General features: G+C 46.6%; 1 protein-coding gene across 1 annotated transcript in view; it reads left to right on the top strand.

Moving 5' to 3' along the window:
- Positions 1-14,660, top strand: part of RELN (reelin) — a 1,711,021-nt gene that overhangs the window by 798,815 nt on the left and 897,546 nt on the right. Inside the window, exon 9 of the mRNA XM_078679027.1 lies at positions 7,527-7,623. Within this exon, the coding sequence (XP_078535153.1) occupies positions 7,527-7,623 (97 nt within the window). The remainder of the gene's footprint in view (positions 1-7,526; positions 7,624-14,660) is intronic.

Below are 14,660 nucleotides of genomic sequence, written 5' to 3'. Positions count from 1 at the left end.
GTGTGATGAGGCAGTGTGTGAGGGGGCAGTGTGTGATGGGGCAGTGTGTGAGGGGGCAGTGTGTGAGGGCACAGTGTAATGAGAGTACATGAGGGTGCGAGGTGTGTGAGGGTGTGGGGTGTGAGGGTGCAGTGTGTGTGGCCTAAAGTAGTTTGAGTGCGCAATGTATGAGGGGGCAGTGTGTGAGGGGGCAGTGTGTGAGGGGCAGTGTGTGAGGGGCAGTGTGTGTGAGGGGGGCAGTGTATGTGAGGGGGCAGTGTGTATGGACTACATTACTGTGAGTGAGCAATGTGTGAGTGTGCAGTCACCAATACTGTGCAGCATGGCTTAAAAAAAAATAGAGCGACCTGCATGTCATTTTGTAGGTGCGCACACCAAAACAACATGCACCTAAAAAATTACACAAGTGCCTTTTTTTCTATTTTTGGATCCAAGTTGAATGGGAAAACGAAAAATAAAACCAGAAGAATTCCTTGGGTTTGCTTTTGAAGTGGAGTGGGGGCGGGTGTTTTATGACCCCTCCGTCCGTTTGCTTAGAAACATTTTGCAGACGTGAGCTGCATCTGGTGCCTGCCGAGTTAGAAGTGTTGAGCCAAGATATTTACTGGTTGTGATCAACAAAGGCTTGTATTTCTGGGAGTCCTAATAATATCGGATGGCTTTTTGCCTGTTTCCTCCGTTGATATGGGAAACATTATTTGGAGTTAATCCTGACGTGAAAGCCTGGATATTGTTCAAAATTTACTTTAAATCCTGTTTCAAGTAAAGAAAAAATACCCCAGTATTGCTTTGCTTATTTCTTTCCCTTGTAAGCTTAGTGCGCATTTGAGCCCCAGCCCTGTTAGGAGTGGAAAGAAGATTGGGGCACAATTTGTTCCTAGACTTGTTGTGTCTGGAAGCGGTACTGTTGTGCGTTTCAAGCATAGTACAAAATTACTATGATAGTTGGTTTCAAATGACTGAACGAACACACAAGTACTGTATAAATAGCACATTGACCCATTGCCAGGAAGCGCAGAATGGTAGATGTGCTGTGCGTTTTCAACATTGTACAAAACATGAAGATCGGTTTCAAGGGAAGGCGCCTGGCGACTGCTAATATTTTTCAATATTCAGCATTGAAAGGGAAAGTAGGTTAGCGAGGGGGATGTTACGGGGAGAGTGAGGGAGAGCGCGAGAATGAGAGAGAACTACAGGGGAGGAATGGAGATAAAGAGAGCAAGGTGTAACAGAAAGAGCGTGGGTGCGAGAGCGAAAAAGAGCAGCAGCCTTTGAAGTCTGATGCCGCGGCACAGACAAATGGTGGTGCGCGATGTGCATGTGGTGGGGCGGGGGAGCGGCAGCCTTTGAAGTATAATGCTGAGGCACAGACAAATGGTGGTGTGTTATGTGGCTGGCGATGGTGTGCACGCGCATAGATCACATGAACTGTACACGATCCGCAGCCGTTTTGGTAGACTGGCTGGCGATGGTGTGCATGCGCATAGACCACATGAACTGTACGCGTTCCGCAGCCGTTTTGGTAGACTTTTCTTTTCCGCTTACTATAATCTCGCCGGAGCAATGCGCAAGCACATTGGCTCAGGCGAGACCTAACAAAAAAGCGTCACTTCCTGCTCCCACAACTCCACAAGGCTGAGCGCACAGCTAGGGCTATACCAATGGCGCCGATCAGGGCTGATAAAAATGTTCAAACCAGCCTCACTCCGCAGGGAGCCGCGATTCCAATGACATGGTGGCGGGGAGGGGCTTCCATGGCTTCTTCATTGCACCCCATTGAGCGGTGACGTCTTACCGGAGCAGCGGAACGACAGCCAGGTCCTGGTTATTGTCCGGACAAACATGCCTCGTGGCATTGCCCATAGCGGCCAAGGTTTCAGTTTGCCATGTGTGATATTTTCATAATTTCATCGTAATTACGACTATTTGTGACATTTTCTTGCACACAAAATCAAGCAATGACGAAGAGGGAAACATTAATATCAGAAGTTATACCAATTAATTTCCTTGTGGGACACAATAGAATCGCATAATTTACAAACAGAAAGTAAAAGTATTGTAAACAGGTAGTTTGAAATGAACACTGTACCCCTCATGCACATAATCTCTATTTACCCCAGAAACAAGCATTGGAAAAGGCACAACAGTTGGCTAATTATTTCTTGTGCAAAGGTTCTTTCTAGTAAATATCTTATGCTGTGTGAAACATCTACACACGGACCCAGAAAAACATATGTGCATGCAATCGTATACACAGAGAGTATACCAAGAGGCGAGTAAATAATCGGGTGATGAATTCCTCGCTGAATCTGGATGATGGCTGTATTAGTTGATGTATGCATGGAAGTGGGTAAATATATGTGAATACACAAGAGTGAATGGAAAGAACGGGGGCTACCAGTGAGCAGCAACGAGGAGCTATATTTTGGCTTTTAGCAACTTAACTAGCCTACGACTTCACTCTCCCTAGTAATATTTAAAATGAGCACTGGGGCGGCAGCCATCAGAAGCTCCACGGCTTGGGTGGCCAGGCCCCTGCGAGCAGATAGCTGCCCTGAGACAGCAGAGCACCACCTGCAAACTTGTGAGGTGAGCCCCCACGGCGCTGGCCTTCCTCACAAAATTACAGTGGCTCTCTGGCAGCAGGACATGACTTCACCCCCGCGGTGCCATAGCCAATCGATTCAAACCATCTTACTTGGCCCCGCCATGAAGTCAGGTTGTCGGACTCAGAGCCGCGCGGCGCCGCGGAATCAGACCTGCTGATACATTGTAGCACTGATAGCCTGCCAGCAGTGCCCCAAGCCTGCAGGAACAGCACACCAAGCCGCAGGCACAGCAGGCGCGTGCTGCTGAATGCCACAAATTTTAGTTCCATCCACTGGCTTCACAATGGCAGCTGCCATATGCAGGTATGCGTGACAATGCATTTCAGTGTGGTGAGGCGGAGCACCACACTGAAATGCGTTAGTCTTACGCCTGATGCATACTTGGCAGGACTGATTGCCAGACCGGCTAGTTTTGCTCTGTGAGTGTCTGCGGCACAGTATCCATTTCACCACCAGTGCCAACGTTTTGGGATTCTGAAGTAAAAGCGGGAGCTGAGAATCTTCATACAAGTGTTGTTTCTCACAAACGTTTCACTCACTTATGTGAATATAAACATCCTCGAATAACTGTCCACTCGAGGAGACAATAATTCGTTTCGAGACTAACTTCCACAGCATATCACGTTTGGAATCTGTTGTGCCGTGTGCTGCTAATACTACCCTGTTCAGAGCGCAAGATTGGCGCCATTTGGGTCTCTGGTCATATTTGTTACATTTGTTATAATGGCCATTCCGTGCCTCCATGGCCAATCACTCAATTGGTTTCAGAGTAGTGAAGCACTGGCGAAGAAATTACATTGTTTCGCATTTTCGCTCCGCAAAAGAGTGCGTCTGCTGCTCTGCATCAAGCAGTGTTTCACATTTATGTACGGATGGCACACCGAGCCTGTTTTATGCAACTCAGTACTTCACAAAAAATGGAAACTTTACATAGGGACTTTTGTAATAGTTCCTTGCAGAACATACTTAGTTTTAATGGGAGCGTCCCAGATTTGTTTTGTAGTAAGTCATTCACTAATTGCATGTGTCTATAATTTTAGCACATGGAATAATCAAACATACGCAAAATGTATCAGAATTTAGCTTATGACCAGTATCAAAGTTAGAGCGAGGATGACACTCCTTTTTCAAAACTGCATTCATCCATAATTGGTATTTCTTTCATGAAACATCAGAAACTGATAATCCACCCCATTCCTCATTCTATAGACTTTCATAGAATTAACCTAAAATGAGACCCTGCCCAACACGTTCCCTAGGCCGCTTCAGTGTCTGTACTCAGCCACTCTGGCTCAGAGAAGGCCGCCTTGCTATGTTTCTGCGGAGATGAATGACCAGAGTCAATATCACTCCATTGCAAAGGCCCACGGTCCCTTGCATTGCCTCTTTGAAGGCCCACGGTCCCTTGAATTGCCTCTTAGAAGGCCCAGGGTCCCTTGCATTGCCTCTTTGAAGGCCCAAGGTCCCTTGCATTTCCTCTTTGAAGGCCCAAGGTCCCTTGCATTGCCTCTTTGAAGGACCACGGTCCCTTGCATTGCCTCTTTGAAGGCCCAAGGTCCCTTGCATTGCCTCTTTGAAGGCCCAAGGTCCCTTGCATTGCCTATTTGAAGGACCCCGGTCCCTTGCATTGCCTCTTTGAAGGCCCAAGGTCCCTTGCATTGCCTCTTTGAAGGCCCACGGTCCCTTGCCTTGCCTCCTTGTAGGACAACGGTCCATTGCATTGCCTCTTTGACGGCCCGAGGTCCCTTGCATTGCCTCTTTGAAGGACCACGGTCCCTTGCATTGCCTCTTTGAAGGCCCAAGGCAAGGTCCCTTGCATTGCCTCTTTGAAGGCCCAAGGTCCCTTGCATTGCCTCTTTGAAGGACCACGGTCCCTTGCATTGCATCTTTGAAGGCCCAAGGTCCCTTGCATTGCCTCTTTGAAGGCCCACGGTCCCTTGCCTTGCCTCCTTGTAGGACAACGGTCCATTGCATTGCCTCTTCGAAGGCCCACGGTCCCTTGCATTACATCTTCGAAGGCCCACAGTCCCTTGCATTACCTCTTTGAAGGCCCAAGGTCCCTTGCTTTGCCTCTTTGAGGGCCCAAGGTCCCTTGCATCGCCTCTTTGAAGGCTCAAGGTCCCTTACCTTGCCTCTTTGAATGCCCAAGGTCCCTTGCATTGCCTCTTTGAAGGCACAAGGTCCCTTGCATTGCCTCTTTGAAGGCCCACGGTCCCTTGCATTGCCTCTTTGAAGGCCCAAGGTCCCTTGCATTGCCTCTTAGAAGGCCCACGGTCCCTTGCATTGCCTCTTCGAAGACCCAGGTCCCTTGCATTGCCTCTTTGAAGGTCCAAGGTCCCTTGCATTGCCTCTTTGAAGGCCTACGGTCCCTTGCATTGCCTCTTTGAAGGCCCACGGTCCCTTGTATTGCCTCTTCGAAGGCACGGACCCTTGCATTGCCTCTTTGAAAGCCCAAGGTCCCTTGCATTGCATCTTCGAAGGCCCACGGTCCCTTGCATTACATCTTCGAAGGCCCACAGTCCCTTGCATTGCCTCTTTGAAGACCCACGGTCCCTTGCATTGCCTCTTCGAAGGCCCAAGGTCCCTTGCATTGCCTCTTTGAAGGCCCAAGGTACCTTGCATTGCCACTTTGATGGCCCAAGGACCCTTGCATTGCCTCTTTGAAGGCCCACAGTCCCTTGCATTGCTTCTTTGAGGGCCCAAGGTCCCTTGCATTGGCTATTTGAAGGCCCAAAATCCCTTGCATTGCCTCTTTGAAGGCCAAGGTCCCTTGCATTGCCTATTTGAAGGCCCACGGTCCCTTGCATTGCCTCTTTGAAGGCCCACGGTCCATTGCATTGCCTCTTCGAAGGCCCAAGGCTCCTTGCATTGCCTCTTTGAAGGCCCAAGGTACCTTGCACTGCCTCTTTGAAGGCCCAAGGTCCCTTGCATTGCCTCTTTGAAGGCCCACGGTCCATTTCATTGCCTCTTCGAAGGCCCAAGGCTCCTTGCATTGCCTCTTTGAAGGCCCAAGGTACCTTGCATTGCCTCTTTGAAGGCCCAAGGTCCCTTGCATTGCCTCTTTGAAGGCCCAAGGTCCCTTGCATTGCCTCTTTGGCCAAATGCTGTACAGTGAATCTTGCTAAAACAGTGCATCTGGTTTTCTCATTTCCAGGCCATGCTGGAACTTTGCACATGGGATCATGCAGTGTGCAGCCTGTCCCAGTGATGCTGGTGCTCCGTTGTGGTGCGCTGCACGGGGACATGGCAGTCTCTTGGGCAATAGCTCTAGGATGGAGAGCAGCAGCCTGAGTGAGGCACTGCCACAGAAGAGCCTGAGCAATCAACACCTCTCGCGCTGAGCCCAGCATCTGATAGGCGGCCAGATGGTCTTCAGGTATTTATTTGAATGCTTAATTAAGTAAGTGCTTACTTGTGACCGACAGGCCAGTTTGGAGCACTGTGCAGGAGCAGAGGTTAGAGAAGAAGGGAGAGGGACAGAGGAAGGATAATTCGAGAAGGATGCTGATTACTAGGGTAAAATCAATAGACAATCTGGGAATGACATAACATGGAGGATTTTAGTCTGTAAACAGGGCGGATCTAAGACCCAGGGGGAAATGAAGATGTGAGCGATAATAGTTCTGTATATGATTATGGTGGACTTGGGCTTTAGGATTAGGGCGGACTTGAAGGCTCCTCTGAAGCGTCTGAACATGTGTAGGGAGGATTCAGCGGGGTGGGGTAGATCAGTGTCCCAGGGGCTGTTTGCTTAGCATGCTGGGAGAGGAGGGGGACCAGGGAATGACAGAGAGGCAGGGGGCGTTGATTGTTGTCTCTACATGTGGCAGTGAGCAGGAGGACGTGTTACAAAACTACCCATGAAGTTCTGAAACAAATCCCTTAAAGGGGTGAGCGGTGTGATGAAAGGGAGAGATGACGCACAGGATGGGACTTGGGAAGGGGGGGGTAAAATGTGCCAGAGAAGTCTGGGAATGTGACACAGAAGGACAAAGGCAAGTTAAGGGTCAGAGGGAATAGAACAATAGCCAGGTCCGAGGCAGCAAGCGCCACCCATCGACTGATGACACTGCTCAGAGCATCACCTCGGGCCACAGCCCTCAAAACAGACGAAGGACTACATGGGGGCCTTTTAGGTGATGCCGCAGTTGCCATTTAAGAATGCAAAGCAACCATTAGCATAAAAGTTACCGATATGACATAACTACACCCTCTAGGTTATCTGTGATGCAATGGAAGCATTCCTTTGACAAATCAAAGATGCAGCTGTCTTTGTTGGCAATTTTTGTTGCATTTTAGAATATAAAAGCAATTTTCCCCTCCTAGTGGTGTTAACGCCCCACTTAAACCCAAACATAAATGTAACTCCTCTAAACATTTTGCTTTCAATGTCAATCAGTCCAAGCGGGAGCAGACTTTTTTATCTTCATTAAAATGCTTTGGCACTGCTTGGTATGTTCAGCTGTGCTACTGTTCACCTCTTTTTTTGCATTTACACAACGCTGTATTTTTTTCTTTTTCATGTTGTAAAAATCCCTATACATTTGGCATCTGAAATCTAGCAATAGGACACATCTGCGCAAATAAAATAGATGGATTACTCCGTGGTAAAATATTCAGATTATGTGTCAACAGTATATGTGTTTATGGTGCAAGGGTTTAAGTAATGTATTCTGTTCCCCCGGGGGAAATCTGCAGCAGATTGCTTTGCACTCAGTGATTTATTCCCCCTCCATCCGTCCTCCATAAGCATGTATGATTTCATGTTTCCAGAATCGCTTGAAATTTCATTATCGATTATGGGTGTTTGATGCACGAGTGATGACCGAGGCCCTGGGTCAGCCAGAGTCTATGGCTATTGGGAGGTAATTTACATGTCCAATCCGTTCTAATCCATTTCACCCCTTCCTCCCCCAGGGTCAGGCACCTGCCGCTTCAGCTACTCAGACCCCAGCATTATTGTGTCCTACTCCAAGAACAGCACAGACGATTGGATCCAGCTAGAAAAAATTCGGTTTGTGAAATTTTTACGATATTTCATGGCTGTCTATCTCAAAGTCTCAAAAGCGCATGGGTTCCTCATTTCATGTATAACAGAAAGTTTTGTAATGTGAAGCACAGTAGGATTGGACTGCTTAACATATTGTCTTTTGTCACTGCATCCGAAATTTAATGAATATGTTTACAAGCGAGTTACTATTTAAGGCTGAAACGATACTCTGTGCAACCTACAATAAGTAAGTCCACGAAAAACGAACAATTCCTCCTCGACCTGCCTCTCCTCCATCACCATCAGAAGGGCAGTTTGGACTGTCACAGATGGGCAGTAAGAAACATCATACCAGCCTTAAGTGGCCTAGAGCGGAGACAAGCCATATGCACTGGTGGGTTCCACCCAGCAAAGGTCCAGGAAAGAAGAGGTGGTAGTGATGAAAAGAGAGAAGCGAGCCAGTCTTGTAAGCTTGTAAGCAGGCATGTAAGCTCGTACAGCTGGAGCTAACTTTTAAACTAACTAGGAACCCTGGGTAAACATGTAAACAAGTAGCAGTGGTTCCCTATGGGATTAATATACAACTGTAGTGTAGGTCACACCAAATAGGTGGACTAATGGACAGCCCCAGTAGCAGTCAGTGTCCTTCTTCACAGGTGAGCTTATCTTTCTCATCAGCTGCTTTCTAATCCAGTAATAAGAGGTCAGGTGATCACGCAGTGATTGGATGAAGCCGTATGGGAATGGGGTACTCACAAAGAAACGGCAAAAGAACGTCCGGTTGTACAGTTCTGGGAGCAGAATAAAGTATAAACATTCTAAACAGTCTGAACTAGACACAAATTATGTCTGATCTAAATGCCCTTGATGTCAATGACATTTCCACCCATCTGTGACCTCAGGGTCGTCATCGGGGTGATAAACCATTCAGAGCAGAAGCACACTAACGAGTCCTAATCCTGAAAGCATCAAGAGAACATTCCAAAAATGGGGGAAGAATACACGATAGGCCAGCTGGGGCACACTCAAGAAATCAGTTACCATGCACGTTACAGATGGGTTACTTCATCACTTAAGGGACTTCCTACTACTGCTTGAAGAAGTTCCAACTCTGCCCAAAATGTCTTATGAGCCATTTTTGTTGTTATTATTGGATCAAATACTGGCTGACTGGAAACATAAGCAGCACTGTTTGATTTGCTAAAACATCCATCGCTTGTTATTTGGGCTAGACAGCGGTCGACCTATTTGTTATGAAATATAATGTAACATGTTATTTATACCATAATGAACTATTGTTGTTTACATTTTTGTACTGGAGAAATATACATCTCTGCTGTCTTGGTATCTTTCCCATATAATGTGGAATCTTTCCACCCCCACTATCGCCATAAAATCACAAAATGTGTTTCTTATGCATAATTCAGTTAGATGAATACACATGCGCCTAGCCACATGTGCTCCACGCATGTCCATCTCATCAGTCCAGGTTTGCGTAGAACTGTAGTCCAGAAAGGCTGAGTATTACTAAAACTGCTATGCCAAACCCCTAGAGAACAGACATGCCTCAGACAGCAGTCCAGCAAAGCACAGTTCTAAAGTCTGGCATTTCGTAGTGTCAGGAGTCCAGGAGATGTGTTTTACACAAGCCGCTACTCTGCAAAGAGCGCTAGGGATTCCTTCAGTGCTTAGCCACCTTGTGCCCTAAGTAAGAGTTGTGCAATGTAGGATCATGAGGCAGAGATTCATTCCAAATGATTGGGCTACCTACATCTGAAAGCCAATCATTTGTGCTGAACGCCTGGCATGGATCCGGACCTCTAGGACCTCTATTGGACACCTCAGCATTAGGCCACATGTACACTCATGGCTTTAACATACAGTGTATACTTTGGAGAGTACTCTCCTGCCAGGTGTGCCTTGTCGCGACCACATATGTCTGCACACAGCCATCACAGTGAGCAGTAGCAAGTTTCCAGCCTTGGCTCGCATCTCTGCCACAATGTGGTATCCTTCAAACTCAGTTAAATGCCTGTAGAGCATGTATTGGTTAGAACTGTAGCAGACATTGGCTGAATACCTTAACACACCCTGTCCTAAGATGGAGGAGCTGCGATTTCTGAAAGCTCACTGCGGTCGTTTTTCAAAGCACATCTGCATTCCAAGTTAGAAATTAGCGGGGAGGTTTTGGAAAAATACGTTTTAATGTTAGTCATCTCGGAATACAGGAAGTAACCATTTCTAAACAGAAATGTGATCTAAATACATTTGAAAACGTTTGCAAGTCTGGCAGGCTGCATCTTAGTGCAGAAATCAGCCACTGTTCATACCACAAAACTGCTCTCACGTGCACTCTTCTGCCGGGTTTAGGCCCCCAGAAGGCCCCTTTTCATGGTGCACAGTCACCGTATTATACTCTTTTCGGAGGTCCGAAACTGGAATGGTGCAGAAACTGCACACATGCTATTAATGGGACAGCGTGATATTGCGAACTGCTAGTGCTGTTATACCACACAAAATGCAACATGGGCTTGGATAAGTCTCCAAGAAGCTCATTTCCTTCTTGTGCAAATCTTGATTTGGAAGCAAATGACAGTTTGCCAACTAATTTTGATTAATACTTAGGTTCTAAGTGCACATCCTAGGGGTTTTTGACCAAATGTTTTGTGCCGCAAAAGCCTTGATACAAATTTTGCTGACAAACTATTCAGTTTCTGAGTGTGCACCTCGGAATGGGGAAAACGTGCTTTTAGCTCATTATTCCCACTTCAACATCTGGAACTCGAAAATATGTCCATATAAATAAAAAACCACATAAACCACATGTCAGCCAGATGCAGAGTGGCACTACCACTTAGGAGCTCAGTTGCAAGTGTCACCAGCTCATTTAACAATCTTCTCCTCTCAGTGATAGGGCCATTTTGAGATCTTCTGCTTCAGTCTGGTGCCACCTTTTTACAGGCATCCTATAGTGGCTTCCTACAAATGCCTTCATTTAGCACCTGCCCTGCCCCACGGGATGGATGGACTTGTAGGTTTTCGTCAGACTCCTTATTCAATGAAATGACTACAGTGGGCACCTGTGGCTTCCAAGTAATCATAAGTAACCTGTAATACTGCTATGTGCTATACCTTTGCCTCTATGTTGGGCCTGACCCCTTTTGCAGGGTCTCCGTCAGATTTGTGCCTTCTGTTGCTGAACCTGTTCCTGTTGGCCCCAGGGCTCTGTAAACTTTTTCCCTGCTAACCAGTGTTAAAGTACGTGTGTTCTTTCTCAAAAATATTGTACAATTGGCATCTAGGCATCTACCTGATTGGTACATTCAATTGTATATTATACAACATGTACACAGGGCCTCTAAAGTAAATGCTACTAGTGGGCTGCACCACTCATTGTGCCATCCACTAAAGTAACCTTTTCAAAAAATGTCGCGAGTATGCCACTGCAACCTGTAGTGAAGTTTTAAAAATGCCATTTCAACCTGGCAAAATAACCTTTTCTCAGGCCTAGACCACCTTTTTGAATACTTATAAGGCATCCCTAACAAATGCCCTAAAAGCTCATTGCCCATGGTGTGCTGTATTTAAAAAGTAGGACATGCATGCTTAAGATTTACATTACCTCGCTAGAGCAACTGCCAGCGAAGGCCAGTACCATGAGATCTGAACTCCACACTGCAGCAACAAGAGCCCATGCACCCTGGCCTGCTCTTTGCTCTACAGCAACGACCTTCTGCGATGCTCTGCCTGTGCTCGTTGCCTACTCCACTACAAATGCAACTCTTCTCATTGGACTTCAAGAAGGTAGCTTTTTCAGCCAGAGTAACCTGGTCCCTGTTTTCGGCCCGTGCTCCATCGTGGTCAGCCTGAATTTTGACTTTCCCCAGTCAAGTACGACCAAAATACCACAAGTGGAGTTTTGTGCTTTTAGGTGCTACTTTCACTATAAACCTTAAAATTGAGTATCTCCAGGTTCTACTGATTGGATTTTTGTCATTGTAGTATACTTTTATGTATTCAAATGTAGATTCTTTTTCTATATTTGTTTGGAATTTTTGTTATGTTTTCACTTTATTACTGTTTCTGTGCTGCATAAATACGTTATACATTACCTCTAAGTTAAACATTACTGCGTTGTGCCAAGCTACTAGAGGGTTAAACACAGTTTAATTTAGTTATTTTTGTAGTTCACACTGTCAAAGATTGTGGTTGTTGCCTGAGTGGGACTTTAAACCCCTCAAACAATAACCCAATTTTTAACACTCCAGAAAGCAGTCAAAGAATGCGGTCAGTCAACAAGTTAAATTATATTCAAAGAAATGCATGTATCGATGTTATACTCTGTTTTCGTCATGTCTGTTGGAGACCGCTGTGTTACTGACATTCATGACTTAACTGCGATAAAGACTTATTGGGGCAGTGACAAGTTTCAAACTAAGCCTCGCCTGTGAAGAGCAGGTCTCTTGATCGATGTAGGAACATCTTTCATACTTCACAGGTATGGTCCCAAATGCAAAGTAGACTGAGAAAGACTTCAGTATCACCCAAAGGGTAAAACTGAAGAAGTCAGAGAAACCTTCTGAGAACTTCTGCAGATCAAGCAGCAGTCTGAACCAGAATATTAGGCTGGCAAGATTCATCCAATTTTCAGGAGTGAGCAACAAATTGGACATGAGCAATGTTATTACGCCTCGTGCTATACTGGCTGCTCTCATTTATAAAGACAGACACACAGAATGAAACCAGGAAGAAAACCTTTGCCATGATAATTTGGAATTCCATTAGATTTCAAAAGGCAACCCAGTACAGTTTCCCAAAGTAATATACAATATGGAATGGGATCATTTGCAGCTCCTCCGCAAAGGCAGAAGAGCGTCGCCCGACTGCTCGTGGAGCAGTGCAAACAAAATATTATAAGAAGACGCTATTATAATTTTATTTTTCTGTGCGACTCAAAGCCAGGTTAGGGAAGGGCTCAGCTCCGTCTGAGGGAGGAGGAGTTTTTGCACAGTCTCTATCAGCGCATGACGGTTTAGCTGGCCCTTTTGGGCCAGCCAAACCGTCATGCGCAGTTAGCATGTTTTCCACCTGGCTGTGTTGCACAGCCTGGTGGAGAACATGCGTAGGCTTCCAGGGGCTGCCTGGGCTGTCAAACAGGCCTCTCAGACCAATCACGACGCTCCGATGCAGCGTTGTGATTGGCTGGGAGAGTCTGGGAGCCTGGGTGCTTCCAGTGCTCCAGTACTGAGATTGAGGACATGGGAGAGGTTGCGGCGGTGGGACCGTTGACAGGTCCATTTATTACGGTGCCTCACCACCACCATTCCGAGGCAGCCACCACAGAATAGGATCAATCAGAAATGGATCGGGAGTCACCAACACTCAAAACAGTAAATCTAAAATTGCGTCAACTTGTTCCAAACTTTCTCCCTGAATGCTGACTCGAAACTCCTGCAATGCCTCATTTAAGGACACGCATTTACCCGAGTAGCAGAACGGGTGGAGAGAGCAAACACAGTAGATGTGCCTAGAGGTGTAGCTTCGATTGTGTAGCAGGTGCAGTGGCACCAGGGACATGAACCTGCGGGGCCCACTGAACTCTGGTTATTGGTGTATTTTACGGTCCAGCCAGTGGCCAGGGGGCCCATTTCCTTCTCTGCACTAGGGCCCATGACACACTGGCTGCGCCATTGGACACGCCTCTGGGGTGAATTAATTCCAGAATATCCTGAAATAAGAAAGGGATCAGTTCTCTGGGTTTTTTTGTGTTTTTTTTAAACTCTTCACTCTTAAGACCATATAATTCAGAAATCAAATATGCATGTACATCATTAGGTTGCTTCGTCATATTAATGTCTCTTAGGAGAGGTTTAAAATGTATCACCTCCCGGGATCTAGAGGGAATAGAGTCAATACAAGACACCTCACCCAGAACCGCTTTTAAACATATGTTAGGACCCAGCTTACTTTCCTTATTGAATGAGACTAATGCATAGGTCCCACATCCCTCACATTCATTCTGTATTTGCTCCATGGTGCCCATATTTTCTCCCACTTATTGACACACACCCTACGTTTATATACCGTCTCCTCAGCTTGTTGGCACCAGTCTAAGTCTCTTTCCCATTCCTTCAAAGACAGTAGTTGGGCGCCCCCTAACTTCTTGCAATGTTTCTCTTTGCGATCCGTACCGCTAAGGCCAGGCAGAGACTGTTGTATATTGCACGGTCTCTCTCTCCCTTAATCATTAGAAGGAGCCATCTAGCGTCCATTGGGACTTCTACTCCAGACACTTTGGACATTACTACCGTGACTCTTTGCCAGAACTGGGCGACCCCCGGGCATTCCCATATGATATGAAAAAAGGAACCCTCACGTTGGCATCCCTTTGTGCAAAGCGCCGTTTGTGCGTACCCCATTAATGTAAGAGTATGCGGGGATAGTAGGAGCTGTGGAATATCTTAGGCTGCACCAGCCTGAATCTTGTCCGGATTGCAATTTATCTGGGGCTCTGTATTGCATCTACCCACTCCTCGTCTCGATATTCCCAAGGTCATTGACCCATGCAGCTGGTAGGACTGTCAAGGGGTCTGGTATGTTATTTATTAATTTGCGGTATATCGTGGGAGTCTCTTTTTCAGGTATGGGATCGATTAACAGTCTATCTTCCAAAAGTAAGTGGTTGAGGATGGGTGTGCCTCGTTGGATGTATTCCTGTAATGCGTGCCTCAGTCTCAGATAGTGATATCTTTGCCTCAGTATCAAGGTATATTCCTGTTGTAAGTCTTCAAAGGGAAGGGGGGCCCGCTTCTCCACACATCTCCCAGTCGTTCAATGCCTATCATCTGCCAGCGTCTGAAACCTTTTAATGAGGCTACCTCTCTCAGTAGGTCCTAAAACCCATTGAGGTGGTGTCCGACTGGTTAGTTTCCCCTGCCATCCCAGAAAACTATTTGCCTCATGCCAGCACGCCACCACCGCCGCCATATGCCCAGGCCACTCTGGACATGCCCTTCTGGAGTACAGGAGAGGCTCACAGTGGCCTCTTGGCATGGCGGCTC

This window comes from Lissotriton helveticus, chromosome 1_1, assembly GCF_964261635.1.
Source record: "Lissotriton helveticus chromosome 1_1, aLisHel1.1, whole genome shotgun sequence".
NCBI classification, from domain to species: Eukaryota; Metazoa; Chordata; class Amphibia; order Caudata; family Salamandridae; genus Lissotriton; species Lissotriton helveticus.
The sequence above is the reverse complement of the archived record's forward strand: the minus strand, read 5'-3'. Positions and strand labels throughout refer to the sequence as shown.